The sequence below is a fragment of the Danio rerio genome, chromosome 13, assembly GCF_049306965.1.
Source record: "Danio rerio strain Tuebingen ecotype United States chromosome 13, GRCz12tu, whole genome shotgun sequence".
Taxonomy (NCBI): domain Eukaryota; kingdom Metazoa; phylum Chordata; class Actinopteri; order Cypriniformes; family Danionidae; genus Danio; species Danio rerio.
The window spans coordinates 24,927,142-24,941,869 of NC_133188.1; the positions used below are offsets into that span (position 1 = coordinate 24,927,142).

Below are 14,728 nucleotides of genomic sequence, written 5' to 3' on the forward strand. Positions count from 1 at the left end.
CTGGAAAACCTGCATTGCCTGAAGGCATCCTGTCCTCATGTTTACAATTAAACACATGCTCAGTTCCTGTTAAAAGGTAAATTAGTTAATTTTTCAGTTTGCACCGCCAGGTCTTGGCATATTACTGAATTTAAGACATGGTTTCTAATAAATTATGAGTTCAAACACCTTCAAAAACAACTCTGAACTGCACTAGAATTTACAACTTACCTATATTCCAAGTGTAATTAACCCTGGTGAGTGCATAAATAAAATTAGTTTTACAAAACTTAAGTTACGTTAACGTTTATATAACAAGAATGGCTAAGTTGAATGACTGAAGCTATGAAAATAAATCATTTTCAGCATACTTTTACGACAGTGTCAGCAGCTGTAACCATAACAACGGTACAGAACGCTTTATGGCACAAAATGGCGACGTACACATGAGGACGTGAAGTATTTAGCAATGACATTTTAGTGTGTCGTTTGGAGTGTTCTTTTATAAGGCTGCGATTCTCTCAGTTATTTAATTATTGTAAAGTTACCGTCTCTCGAGGAGGCATCATAGCAAGACAATGAGCGGATCTGCGATTCAGGAGAAGGTTTCTAGGCTGTTGAGCAGACAGAATGGAAGACCTGCACTTAAAGCTACAAAACCCCTGGTGCTCAAAAATGAGGTCCCTATGCGTAAAATGACGAAAGGAGGTCAGAACTTCTTTATTTAACATGTATTGATATATATATATTCACAAATCGTTTGGTGTTATTAAGTCTCTTGATGGTTTAATGATGTGCAGTAAGCAGATTGCTGTGCTAACTTTTTGTTGTTTTACAACATTTACAGTATTTACCTCAGGTTTTTTAATTACCTCTGTATGTATTCATTTATCCTTTGTCGAAGTGTTGAATATCTAAGGTAATTTGGGAAAATATTTGCAAACATCTTTTTCAGCTAATAATTCCTGGCGATATAATTCCTTGTAATCATGTACTGTATAATTAGGCTTATGGAAGAATACTACGTTGGAAACAGTCAAGGGGGAAAACGCATTTTCTTCAGGAAAGCTATATCATTGATTGCAGTTCTTTGTATAGCCAGAACGTCAGCTAATATGTGTATACAGTATGTTTTGCTTTTGTTGCAGTGTAGTACATTCAGTACATATAATATACCTTTTCATGCCATCCTTCCCTCCCAATGGGATGTTTAAATGCTTAGTTTCATAATCAGAGATCTATAGTGGGAATTCTGAGTGGGAAAGGTGATGTTTCCCATTGCATTAGGTGAAGTCTGGGAAATGACATGTAAGCATTCAGTCCAGTAAATGATCATATTCAAATTTTCTTACATTTACCAATTAGAGCAGAGGTGCTCAAACCTTTTCGTATAATGGTCCAAAAACCAAATATCATTATGAGCCGTGGGCCGAAGTTAATTAAAAACTATATTACATGACCTTGACCTTGAGTCATTTCCTAATTTATTTCATAATATTAAAAAATTATTAGAAAACCTTACTTTAATTCATGTTAACTAATGTAGTATAACCTTTAAAATGATAACTTATTGCAATAAAAACATAACAGTCAACAGTAGAGTTCAATGCTGAATACACTAGTCAAGCATCTGCCTTTGCCTTGATTTACTCACCAATGTCTCTGCATTGTCCTCCATCCACTATGTGACAGTGCGTACATTTAAACTAAATCTGACTGATTTACAATATTTAATTGAAAGATTTAATTTCAGTTAGCTTTTAACAATAAAACAAACAAACAAAAGGTTACAATAACTTTCAAATGATAATCTCAAAACCGTCTTCATCATTCTTCCTCTCATTTTAGATGGGATGGCAACCAAATCAAAGGTTACCATGGGCCAATTTTGGCCTGCGGGCCCTAGTTTGAGTATCTCTGAATTAGAGGTTTGACTGCAAAAAGTCAAATTTACCACAACCTGACTGAGGGCAGCTTTAGACAAGTTAAAGCGCCTTACAATATGATATGGCTTGCTTTTACAATGACATGGTCAACTGGCATCCATCTTTTGTTATTATAACCACAAAAATAAAGGGATGAGTGCATTTAAAATACACAACAAACAGTTGGTCACACAGGAGCCTCCTCAGTTTTTGCATTCCTTTGAAATATTTAATCTTCATATGTCAACAACAGTATCATGACATTATTATGAAACAGAATTTATTCATTCATTTTCTTTTCAGCTTAGTCCCTTTATTATTCCGGGGTCACCACAGTGGAATGAACCTCCAACTTATCCAGCATATGTTTTATGCAGTGGATGCCCTTTAAGCTGCAACACATTTCTGGGAAACATCCACACATACACTACGGACAATTTTAGTCTACCCAATTCACCTGTACCACATGTCATGAGACAGTGGGGGAAACCAGAGCACCCGGGGGAAACCCACGCAAACGCAGGGAGAACATGCAAACTTCACACAGAAATGCCAACTGACCCGGCTGAGGCTCGAACCAGCAACCTTCTTGCCAACCTACTGCGCCATGAAACTGTTTATTTCAAAGTAAAAGTTAATATTATTTTCATCTCAACACTGATGAGGTTTTATTTGTAAAGGTGTGATGTTTGTTTGTTTTTTATCATTTTTTAATGAGGGGTGGGGGTCTTGAATTCCAAGTATTGGAGTAATTCAATATATCAATGACTACTTTTTTTATTAAATTATTGTAAGTTTGATGTTACTTCTTATTTAGCAATATTGAAATGTTTTATTTTGTTAAACCCTTCATGGTGATACACTATCTTTGTTACAGAGGCCACGTGCGTTACAGAGATGTCATTGCTTATGGCTTGCTGGAAACAGAACGACTTTAACAATGCATTCTGCCCTCAAGAAGTCACCGCTTTCTACACATGTGTCGAAAAGGTACTGCAGACAGCAACTCACTGTCCTCAGGATATCCTCTTTTAAACAACCTGCTGACAAGCAGTTCAATGGCCATAATTAACATGATTTTGATGAATGCATAGGAATGAGCAATTAGCATGAACAGCCAGCTAATTTTTCTCTGCCATTTCCTGGTTATGGCGAACAGACTTCCCAGTTTGCAGTGCTGTTTCCTGCTTGACATTTATTTTTGTTCATCTGTTGTTTCCGTGTTTACAGCATCCACACGCATCTAGCGGGATCATGTTTCTATTGCTATCTCCCTCTACAGAATAAGAGTGTTCGTTTAGTTCAAATGCTTATTTTACCTTGTATTGTGCTCTGATTGAGATTACCTGTAACCACAGAGACACATTCCCACTTTCACTTGACATTTCTTTTTGACATTTAAAAGTTTATGGGATGTATGTATGCAACTTTTCCTGATCTTTCAATCTAGTATTGCAAAAAATGCCTGCCATTTGCATATGAATGTGAAGTACAAAAAGGAAAATGCTACAGACACCTTGAGAAGATCCCACTTTTTAAAATTTTCTGCTATCAAACTAAATTTAGAATTTCACATGGCAATGTTTAAATCCTCTATTAAGAATTAGCTTAAAGGTGCAGTAGGTGATCTGCCAAAATGCTTTGTGTTAGCATAATATCTTTGAAACACAGTTCCTCCCCTGCCGTCCGAAGCCATGCCTCCTGAAATCAGGAACGTGCACCATAAAGATGACATTAGAGAACCCACTAGATCATGTCAATTGGCAGTTAGAAAACTTTATATAGCACTTTATAATACTACAATTTCGAATGAAAAACTGTATTGTATCCAGCACGTTTTTAGTTCTGTAGCAAGCAAAACTTGTTATAACGTCCATATAAATATATGAACCGTGTCACAGGTTGTCAATGTTCAAAATTTTTTTTTTTTTTTTTTTAATGATTTATTTAACATTTTTCCATTTTACAAACATATCAAACAACCCTTACATAAATAATAATAGAAAAAAATGTATAAATATAAATACAAATAACATATTGATAAAAAAGTGAATAAATAAATTAAAATAAAAAAGAAGATAATAATAAAATAAAATAAACAATTAATGCGAGGCAGATGTCTACATTTATACAGTAATCTCAAATGTTACATTTCGAGTGATGAAAGATTTCAAACTGATGTACTATTGTGATCAAAAGTTGAGGTGATCAGTCTAGATCCAGCTGAAGAGTTTTAACATATAAAGAAAGGGCATCCCAAATTTTGGCAAATGTTCTGTTAGGTCTTTGAAGGGAATATCTAATCTTCTCTAGTTTTACAAAATACAAAACATCTTTCAGCCACCGTACATGCGAGGGTGGCTGAGGGTTCTTCCAGTATAATAAAATGACACGCCTAGCAAGCAAAGTAAGAAAGGCCACGAAGTTTAAAAGGTAAGTGGGTAATGCATAATTATCCGGCATCACGCCAAACAGGCCAATAATGGGTGATGGTGTTATATCTATAGAAGTAATGGCTGAAAGAGACTGAAATACTGAGCCCCAAAATGAGGAAAGAGCTGGGCATGTCCAAAACATATGGGTTAAAGTACCTAAACCCAAATGACACCTATCACATTCTGGATCAATAGTTGGGTCGATCCGTGCGAGCCTACATTTCGACGTCAATGTTCAAAATTTAACCAATGTGAATATAAAACCAACTTCACCTCAGTAAAACAGACTAGGCGGAGAGCGCTATTTACTTTTGTTTTGTTAAACTAAATAAAATCTACAGATTACAGATGCTTTAAAAGGACCCTTATGAAACTGAAATAGTCACATCAATCTTTCGCCGGGAGATTTCAGTGGCTGAACATCACTTCTGTGTATATAACCTATTGGAAAAACAACAGAATCTACATGGCTTTGCATGACTAAAATACTTTTAAAACATAACCTGTCTAAAACTAATACTTCATGGATCACCGTGAAAGGGTGGGCAGATGTACAAATCTACATTTGTTTGGGCTACTTACCAGAATTATGGGAATTGTTGGCCTGACAAATTTTAATTGGATGAACAATTTTTAGTCTTGTGTTTTACCCTGAATAAAATAATACATTTAGATCATTTACTTCATTACTATTGTAATGTGAAGAGACTTTCAACCAGCACAAAAAAAGGTTTCTGAAGACAATCAACCACTGCACCTTTAACCACCAAATTCAGATTCAAAGGTGTATACTTGACCCCAGTCAACTTCTTCTTATTAAAAATGCTTCCTTTTATCTTATTAAAACAAGGTTTTGTAAGACATTTCATCATTATCTTCCTGAAGGTATGTAAAAATATATGACCTCAATTGAAATAATTGAGAAATGGATTTTTTTTTTTTTTTAAACAAAAAAGGCAATCAATAAATCTAAAAATTTCCAATCATAAATGAAGACCTGGTACTAGAGCACAAATGTACAATAAAAAATTCATACTCGCTGACTTACAAACACAGACTGGCATGGCTTTTGTAAACTGTAGCTCTTTAAAGTTCATCACTAACCAACAGATAGCAGAATTCTACACCTAACACATAGATCAATATCCAAAAACAACTTAAATAAATTTACATTTTGAAACATACTTTTTGAACTGATTTTTTCCCATAAAAATGTAATATTTCATACTCAGTGGCTCAGTGGTTATTTCACAGCAAGAAGGTCACTGGTTTGAGTCCCCGCTGGGCCAGTTGGCATTTCTGTGTGGAGTTAGCATGTTGTCCCTGTGTTGGTGTGGGTTTCCTCCGGCTGCTCCGGTTTCCTCCACAGTCCAAAGACATGCGCTGCAGATACTCGGTCATCCGCGGCTTAAAACATGTGCTGGAATAGTTGGCGGTTCCTTCAGCTGTTGTGATCTCTGAAATAGAGACCAAACCGAAGTAAATGTAATATTTCACATACAGCGGAAAGGTGTAGTTGAGGATTTTTGTGGTAAAGTGGGTAAAAATTTTGTATCTTCCCAAACACACCATCAATGTAAAGCGGAGAAGTAAACAAAAGACATATAATTTGTGTAGGTTAAATGTATATATATTTTTTACTATTACAGTTTAAGTTGTTGGGGTCATATAGACCCCAAATACACAATTGAGTGCGAGCGACAAACAACCATATATGTCCAAAAAATAAACAATAAAAGAACCATGTGACATTATTTGTATGTGTGAACTTTGTATTTAGAAATAGCTTCACGCGGAAAAAACATTTATGTCCACTATGAAGAACAGAGATGCCGATATTAAAAGGCAAATCCTCAGTAATAAATAGAGAGCCGACATTATCAAATGGAAGGTCATGGTAAGGAAGGCTTTGAGGGATGCTGGGAAACCATATTTGAATCGAAAAGGAGAATAAAATCCTAACCCTACTGATGTTTAATACTGAAACTGAAAAATGTTATCTTCTTAAAAGCTTTGTTGTCTATCTTCAAGTAAAATAAAAATATATAACATAATGTTCCCAATCCAAATAAAAGAAATCGAATTACTCAAAATTTGAAAATATGCGCTTATATGGTTCTTCATCTCAAACTCTAATTACAGTTTGAGGGTTAACAACAGAAAAGAGGTGGTTTAGTTGTAGCTGTTTAAACACATTTGACCACATGAGTATTTTCGATACAACAGCAATTAAAAATGTATTTTTAACTACCTCTAAAAGTGTATAAGTTTAAAATATTTGCATCTGTATTCAGTGTTGCCTACGTGTTATCAAATCCAATTCAATTGTAAAGTGCAGCTTTGTACCAGATGGAAAAAAAAACATTTATTGGGTATAAATTGCTGCTAAAGAGCAGTGATTATTTTAATTTAACATTGTTTCTTAATTTCATTTTCTACAGGCGAAGATGAGGAACCAAGGAAGGAAGGCAGGTCGACTTTTGCCTGAGGAAGTCAACACTTTATTGAAACGATTTCCCAACCAGGGAAGTCTGATCTAAAAGTGCAGTTTCATAGATTAATCAAAGAAAGGACATTTTTATTATTTGAGCTCTGTTAATGGGGACTTTAGTCTGAGTGCACTGGGCCAGCCAATTGATGAGAAAGGGGTGTGGAAAGCTTTACTGAAAAACAGCAATGAAACTGTCACTGGGACTCAAACTCTGCCAAAAACACATCAGCAGGTGCACGCAAAGCAAATAAGCTGCATTCATAAGGGTTTGAAAGCTCTTCTGGAGATTGATACAATTTCCTGACTGCACTCCTGTAAGTCATTCCATTAAAATGGTACAAAGTATGAAAACTGTTTCTTTTGTTTACATAAATTGAGGGTCTACCAAGAATATACACTCACCGGCCACTTTATTAGGTATACCTTACTAGTACTAGGTTGGACCACTTTTTTCTTCAGAACTGCTTTAATACTTCATGGCATAAATTCAACAAGGTACTGGAAATATTTCTCAGACATTTTGGTCCATATTGAAATGACAGCATCACACAGTTGCTGCAGATTTGTTGGCTGCACATCTATGATGCAAATTTTTGAGTTACTGTTGCCTTTCTATTAGCTCGAACCAGTCTGGCCTTTCTCCTCTGGCATCAACAAGGCATTTGCGCCCACAGAACTGCCCCTTACTGGATATTTTCTCTTTTTCTGACCATTCTCTGCAAACCCCTAGAGATGTTTGTGCATGAAAATCCTAGTAAATTTGCAGTTTCGGAAATACTCAGACCAGCCCGTCTGGCACCAACAACAATGTCACTTTCAAAGTTACTTAAATCACCTTTCTTCCCCATTTTGATGCTCTGTTTGAACTGCAGCAAATTGTCTTGACCATGTCTACATGCCTAAATGCATTGAGTTGCTGCCATGTGATTGGCTGCTTAGAAATTTGCATCAACGTGCAGTTGGACAGGTGTACCTAATAAAGTGGCCAGTGAGTGTAAATCTCTCTTCATTTACTCGGTCTCATATCATGTTGTGTGTTCAACAGTTGAAACAATGTCAGTGACAAGTGCATGATAACAGATTTTGTTTTTTAGTAATGCCCTCTATAATCAGAATCTGTTATTAATGTTTAAATTGCTTCCTCAGATAATTTCAGTGTTTTTAATTAGAGCATTAGTGGCATGTTTAATTTCTGACATTAATTAAAATGAGGATGTGTGGGACTGAAGTACAGTGTGTTCAATGGATTATTCTGTTCATTAAACTTCAAGCAAACAAAATCTCCATAAAATGGTTTTGAAAATTCTGTGAGATCTAGGACCTTTCTACATTGTGTGCCATTGTAAAGACTGTAAGTCTATCCCGCACAGCCTCGTTTTCATTCACGTAAAATTCACCTTGGCCTCTAATCTAACATCTATTGAATTGGTTTTTGGTTTTATTTTTCTACATCTCCTCTGCATAACTGAGCTGTGACCTGTGAAACCTGGTGGTTTATTTATTTAACAATTTTCCTTCCTGTTTCATGTTGCGTCCACAATATAATTAGTCTCAGCCATTCTCAATTATCAGAAAATTGAGATCAAGGCAGAAGTACTCAGTGCTGGATCGAGTTACATACCATTACAAAGTAAATCAGTGTTGTCTGAGAGAGCCTTGCCTAAAGATCAAAATGACGTATTTATAAGCATATCTAAAAATAAACAATACACGTTCTTTTCCGATGATAGTTTTCATGTTTTGACTGACGTGATTTGAAACACTGTATGACCATGGTTTAGTTCCCTTAATGCAGTTTAACCATGGCCATCCTGTGATAACACTGCCCACCATTTCCTTGGGCTGATTATCTACAGTTTAATGTGTTTAAGCCCCAAAGGAAATGCCGTGTTATTTAGTCACAACATTTTTCAGCTTTTGGACAGTTGTCAACAGAACAAACTTCTGAAATCAGTCTAGTAACAATGAACAGCCCGAAATACTTTGATCTAAGCTGAACTAAAATAGCTAATGGCTCACATAATCAACCAAATAAATGTCTCAGAGATTTCATTTCAATTACTTCAAGGTGGCTAAAGGGAAGACCTTTTAACTTAATGTGTCTTATTCACTATATAAAGTAAGCCATTCCAGTTTCCAATCCCTATAACGTGAGTATAAACCAGATTAACACCCCAGAACAGAGTGTGGATGAATGCCAAGCAATGCAGCCACACCTCTGAGCATCTGATAAGAGAAAGCAAACTTTTATCATTTCTTTTTGTTTGTTTTCTTATAGCTCCCTGATATGTGATTCATTTTTTTTGCCAAATAAACATGGCTGTTTGCATCAAATCAATGGTTCAACAATTCCCCTCTTTGCAAGATTGAATGTTATGGATGTTTCTCTTTATGTATCTAGAAGTAAACTGATCGCCCAGTAAACTGAATGAGTTACAGCATAGATGACTTATGTTAATCGTTTGAATAATGTGTTTATTTGTGGTGGGGTTTAAAGAAGACTTTGATCTTTTATTCAGTTATGAGTAAGGGATTGAGGTAATTGTTGACTTCTATTGAATGCCGAACAATGTGGAATGAGGTGCATTCAAGTGTCTGTGTACACAGGTGAACAATATAGAACAAGGCGAGCTTTAGGCTCTGGGATTTAAAATGAAATTGGTGAAAGCTAAGATTGTTCAAAATAATAATTTATTTGTCCAAGTGGTTAATAATATCCAGCTTATCAACATGTGCCCTTTGTCCCATGTTTGGGAGCTTTCAGGAGTTATGGATAAGAGCAGGAATTCTTTGACTGCCTGTTTCATATTTGCAATGTGACTGCAAAAGGTCTGTGTTTTGTTTTTAAGCTTTAGGCTCATTTTTGGTTGGTTGAACAAGGGTGAGGGTCTGTTGAGTTATTCAGATATTCATTCAATTTTATGGAGATAAAAACTGGATTTTTTTTTTCAATTTGATTAACCTGTTTTCAATTTGTTTATAAAAACAGAACACACACTTGTGGAAATTATGAAACTATGTTATGTATTGGTGAATTGGGAGCTGATTCGCATTTATTCATTTTGATCTGCTCCACTGATTCTTAGAAGTGGACCTTTGATACTTCTTTTAATCTCATTACATCTGATTGGCCTTTTAAATATTTTAAATGAAAATGCCCATTAAATCCATTAAAATGCATTGCTGCTAAAGGAAAACTAATTAAAACACTATTTTTTTGTCAGAAAACTAAATAAATGATTACAGTGTGACAGATTTAGAAAAAAAAGATGTATCATTTAGGTGTTATTCGTGGATTTGGAAATCAGGGACATGCTTTGGGCATAGACTGAATAATTTGAGAAGTCCGAGAGAATATGTGTCTGTTGTTCCCAACTTAAAGTCAACATTTATTTATTTATTTTATTATTATTATTATTATTTATTTATTTTTTTTTTTTGCTTCTCTTGGGTATAAGAAAACATGCCAGTTACGAAATCTATGGCCCATGTTATGTAGTGAATTATGCTAATAACAAGGTTCATACGGTCATGGAAAACCTGGAAAAGTCATGATATTTTGACATGGCATTTTCCAAGCCAGGACAAGTTTTGGAAAAACAGAAAACCCCACAAAGTTTTGTCATGGTAATTAGTTGAACAAATATCTGTATACTTGAATATAGGTTAGTTGTCCTTACTTCTTTTCTGTCTTTGGCCAAAAACAGGCTCTCACATTATTAGTGCTGTAAGCATTATCTAAATCAATTCTAAATGAAAATGTATTTAAAATAAACTAAATAGATTGTTGCGTTTTTTATGATATGCCGTAATAAATTTGAACGTGCTTTGTTTTCCTTACCAAGTCTATGTAGACTTTACATGAAACATTAGGTCATGAAAATTTACTTTAAAGTTGTGGAAAAGTCATGGAATTTTTGTAATAGGTTTATGAACCCTGTAATAATGTTAAACTATTTATTCGCTAAATAGCTGTCAATCATATTATCTTTATTATTTTTCCCATCTTTTACTTTGTCCACCCAATAATAATGTAGTTTTTGTATTTTCATAACCTATAATGCAAAAATGTTTATACCATTATGACTATGATGGTCAACATTGACATGTATTGGCCATCTTAATAAATACTTAACCAACACATACGAAATATAATTAAAAGTCACAAACTGTTAAAACGGCTTGCCGTAAGGCACAGCCTCTCTACTCTAATCTTTATGCCCTGTAATGATCTGTAGTGTGTGCTGGTCGAGGCTGCCGGAGCGGCGTCTCTTCTCTCTCAGTAGCGTCACCTCACAGTGCACGCAGACCTCAACATGAGAGGGGTGTCAATCCAGTCGCTGGACTTTTAGAACTTTTACACAACATTGCTTGCTTTTTTTCTGAAAATGTTTTTGTTTTTTTGGTTGTAACAAACATTTCTAAACATTCTGAGGCGCGAAGGCGTCCCACTTTTAGTCCGTATGACCGCGGACAGCGATGATGGGACAGTTGTGCTGGACGGACAGTCAATGACAGGATGGATATCAGAGGGATTCTCTCTATCGCTGCTGTCTTTGGTTTCTCTGTCGGAGTTTACGGCGAGGTATGTAAACGCAGTTTGCTTTGCTGACATTTGTTTCAGTCAGACCACAAACAGTCAAACTGGCTGTGATTTATACTGAAGCATATGATGGAAAAACTCCTGACGTAACTGGGTATTGAAGGAGTTCACAGGTCGAGTTTGTAAACGGCACACAATAAATATATCATTTTAAATGTTTACTTGACTATAATATGATATGCATTCCTAATGTTAATTTTAGTAGATAGACTGCAAGTCGACACGCGAATAAATTCTGGTGCGTGTTAACGCTTTGGCGCCGCGGTCACTTAATGCTACTGTGTGTTACATTAACGTCTTGAATCACGTGAAAGTGTGTGGTATAATTACGGCTTTATCTTTTGCTGCACTTATTGTTCATTTTAGTGGTTGAGTTGTACTTTGCCCTCATTATAGCCCTTTAAAGGATATAAATAATCACGAGAAACAGTAATGAGGGCCCTGCATATGCAAATAAGTCCCTTATGAATCTGTTTCCATATGTTGAAAGCAATTAATGTCATTTTTACGTAGTGTAATTAATTGCTGTTTTATTATATAAATATTTAAGGTAATATATCATTGCCAGATAATAAACAATACAGATTTAATCCTTATAAAATAAAAAATAAAACTGTTAAACCAACACAGGGTTGCTTTATCTGATTTAAAATAATCTTCAGTCTGATATCTGACCTTGCCAGACAAACTGAGAAGAGGCTAAAATTTTTATTTTAAACTGATCAGCAGATATATTACTAAAATAACAAAACAGGACACAATATATCTTAACTTCTTCATGATTTCAGAAAATATATTAACTTAAGCTTTACATATCCAGAGCAGACTATTGCTTCCACTCTGGGATAGCATTTCTTTGTGAGTGTGTTGGCTTGGGCAGAAGTCCATGTGAAATCATGACATAATTTACTTTGTAAGTTTTCTGTCTTTGAGGTGAACACTTAACTTACATCACATTTAAAATGGTCTGCTTTAAATAATAATAAAAAATTTAAGTAACTAAAAAAGTCTCTTAAGACATCAGGTTGATGTTGATTTATAGGCAGAATATTGGTATCAAACACTCCTTCTGAACATTTTCTTTCTCTGTGAGTGAGAGGTGGTGAGCAGGAGATATAGGCTATAATCAAACTCTGACCCGCTATTTAGTATTCCATTTCAGTTGGAAATGTGTCGAATTAAGTCGACAAGAACTTCCAGTTCATGCAGACTTTAATCACTTCCCTGTTGTTGTTCTTTTACCCCAATTTGTGTATATACATGCCATTCGGGAGGTTTTAAACCCAAAAGTGCACTAAAAATACCTAAAAAAAATAAACTTACTTGACAGAGCACTGTTGGACATTTTATTCATACACTCAAATGTTGCAGGCTTAATTAGGCGAAAGTAATGAAGGTGGGACTTTCAGACTGTGATGTTAAAAAACAAAACACCAAAGTATTCAAAAATGTATTTTAAAGAATAGTTATTTATATAGTCCAGTTATTCTGAAAAACAATAAACAAAAATGACATTATATAATAAATAAATGTAAATACTTTAAAATAAAAGCATTTAACATAATTGCATTACCCTTTCCCTTTATTTGGATCTTGATAAATATGGTAGATAAAATATGAACTTGGATTACCCTTTCCATAACAACAAATTCCACTGCATGCTTTCCACTGTCACTTCTTTTCACAGTTGTGTGGACAAATTCATCATTATAAACATTCCTCCATACACATTTTAACAGGTATGAAATAAATGCCGCCTGCATAACAGGAAAATCTGTAAAATGAAAATATAAATATACAAGTGTTTTTTGACAAATTACCAACCTTTCCCTTAGTTTCAGATGAAGGGGATTCCCCTGACTCACCCACACAAACACACTGCACATAAGTTAGCCACACCCACTTATTTACATGTTGTGGTATAATGTATATATGGGATAAAAAAACATCTATTAAGATTGTCCAATTATCCGGTATACTGCTTTATCTTCCAGCCATGATAGATAGATAGATAGATAGATAGATAGATAGATAGATAGATAGATAGATAGATAGATAGATAGATAGATAGATAGATAGATAGATAGATAGATAGATAGATAGATAGATAGATAGATAGATAGATAGATAGATAGATAGATAGATAGATGTCTTACTGAAGTCTGAAGGTTTGAGGAAATTGCATCTCATTTGTATTTACAACTTGTTTGCACGGCAAGCATGCTGTCCTGTCTTTCACTGTAGTCAGGATAAGAGAAAAGTTCATTGCCTTCATCACACTCACACAGTAGCAGTCTAATGGCTTGATGGTAATGAAAGTGTGCTTTGATCTAAGCTGAAGCACTGCTAAAGCAAAGCTGCTCCACACTGTTAACTTGTGTCTTTATGTGACATTTTCCCGTCGTAAACGAAACGGATACCTTTGATAACCTTCCTCCAGGGAGAAAACCTCTGACTAAGGATGGCAGCTGCATACTAAGATCAAAAACATCAAAACATATACCACCGATCTGTTCAAATCACGTGAACCTAAAATAGGTCTCTGTTAACATACTAATTTATGTCTATGTTATTGCTCACTAGATTTATTTTTCATGTTCTTACAAAAAAGAAAATGGTACCCTAATGGTGTCAAATTGTCATGCCATAGTACTTTTAGTATGTACAGTGGGTAAAATAAGTATTGCACACATCACTATTTTTGTCAAAAAAAAAAACAAAGAAATCAATATATGCCAAGAAAACACAACTAATTAGTTTACAAATGAAGTTATGTGTAATAAAATGAAATGGCACAGTGTAAAGTATTGAACACTTGAAGAAAGAGAGGTGTAAAAAAAGGCAGTGAAAGTCCAGACAGCAGCAGAAATCACTCAGATATTCAGCAACCATCTGCCCTTCATCAGTGTAAATCTCAAACTCAGTTCCTGGAGTGCCGAAGCTCTGCACAGTTTTGCTCCAACCCTAATCAAACTCAGCTGATCCAACTAATCAAGGTGTTCAAGACTACTAGAGAGGTGTGAGTTTGAGGTGGTTGGAGCTAAACTGTTCAGACCTGTGGCTCTCCAGGAACTGAGTTTTAAACCATTGGTGTTAATGAATATCAGCTGCTTCAGTGCAACATCTACATTATCAGGATGATGAAGATGAAACCAGGGTGGACATTTCAGCAAGACAATGATCTAAAACACAGTCAAGCAAACTCACAAATGCTTTGAGAGAAAGAAAATCAAGCTGTAGAATGGTCCAGCCAATCACCTGACTTGAATCGAATAAAAAAAAATACAAATTAAAA

At 35.1% G+C, this 14,728-nt stretch overlaps 2 protein-coding genes across 2 annotated transcripts in view; both read left to right on the forward strand.

The window, feature by feature from the left end:
- The first annotated feature begins 401 nt into the window (after positions 1–401).
- Positions 402–8,054, forward strand: chchd1 (coiled-coil-helix-coiled-coil-helix domain containing 1). Its single transcript, NM_001082814.1, is given in 3 exon segments — positions 402–687; positions 2,782–2,894; positions 6,781–8,054. Coding segments are annotated over 3 exon segments (342 nt in total). The 5' UTR covers positions 402–557; the 3' UTR covers positions 6,880–8,054.
- Positions 8,055–11,066: 3,012 nt separating this feature from the next.
- Positions 11,067–14,728, forward strand: part of si:ch211-51a6.2 — a 38,958-nt gene continuing 35,296 nt past the window's right edge. The window contains exon 1 of the mRNA XM_685557.8: positions 11,067–11,415. Coding sequence (XP_690649.3) covers positions 11,350–11,415 — 66 coding nt within the window. The 5' untranslated portion in view covers positions 11,067–11,349. The remainder of the gene's footprint in view (positions 11,416–14,728) is intronic.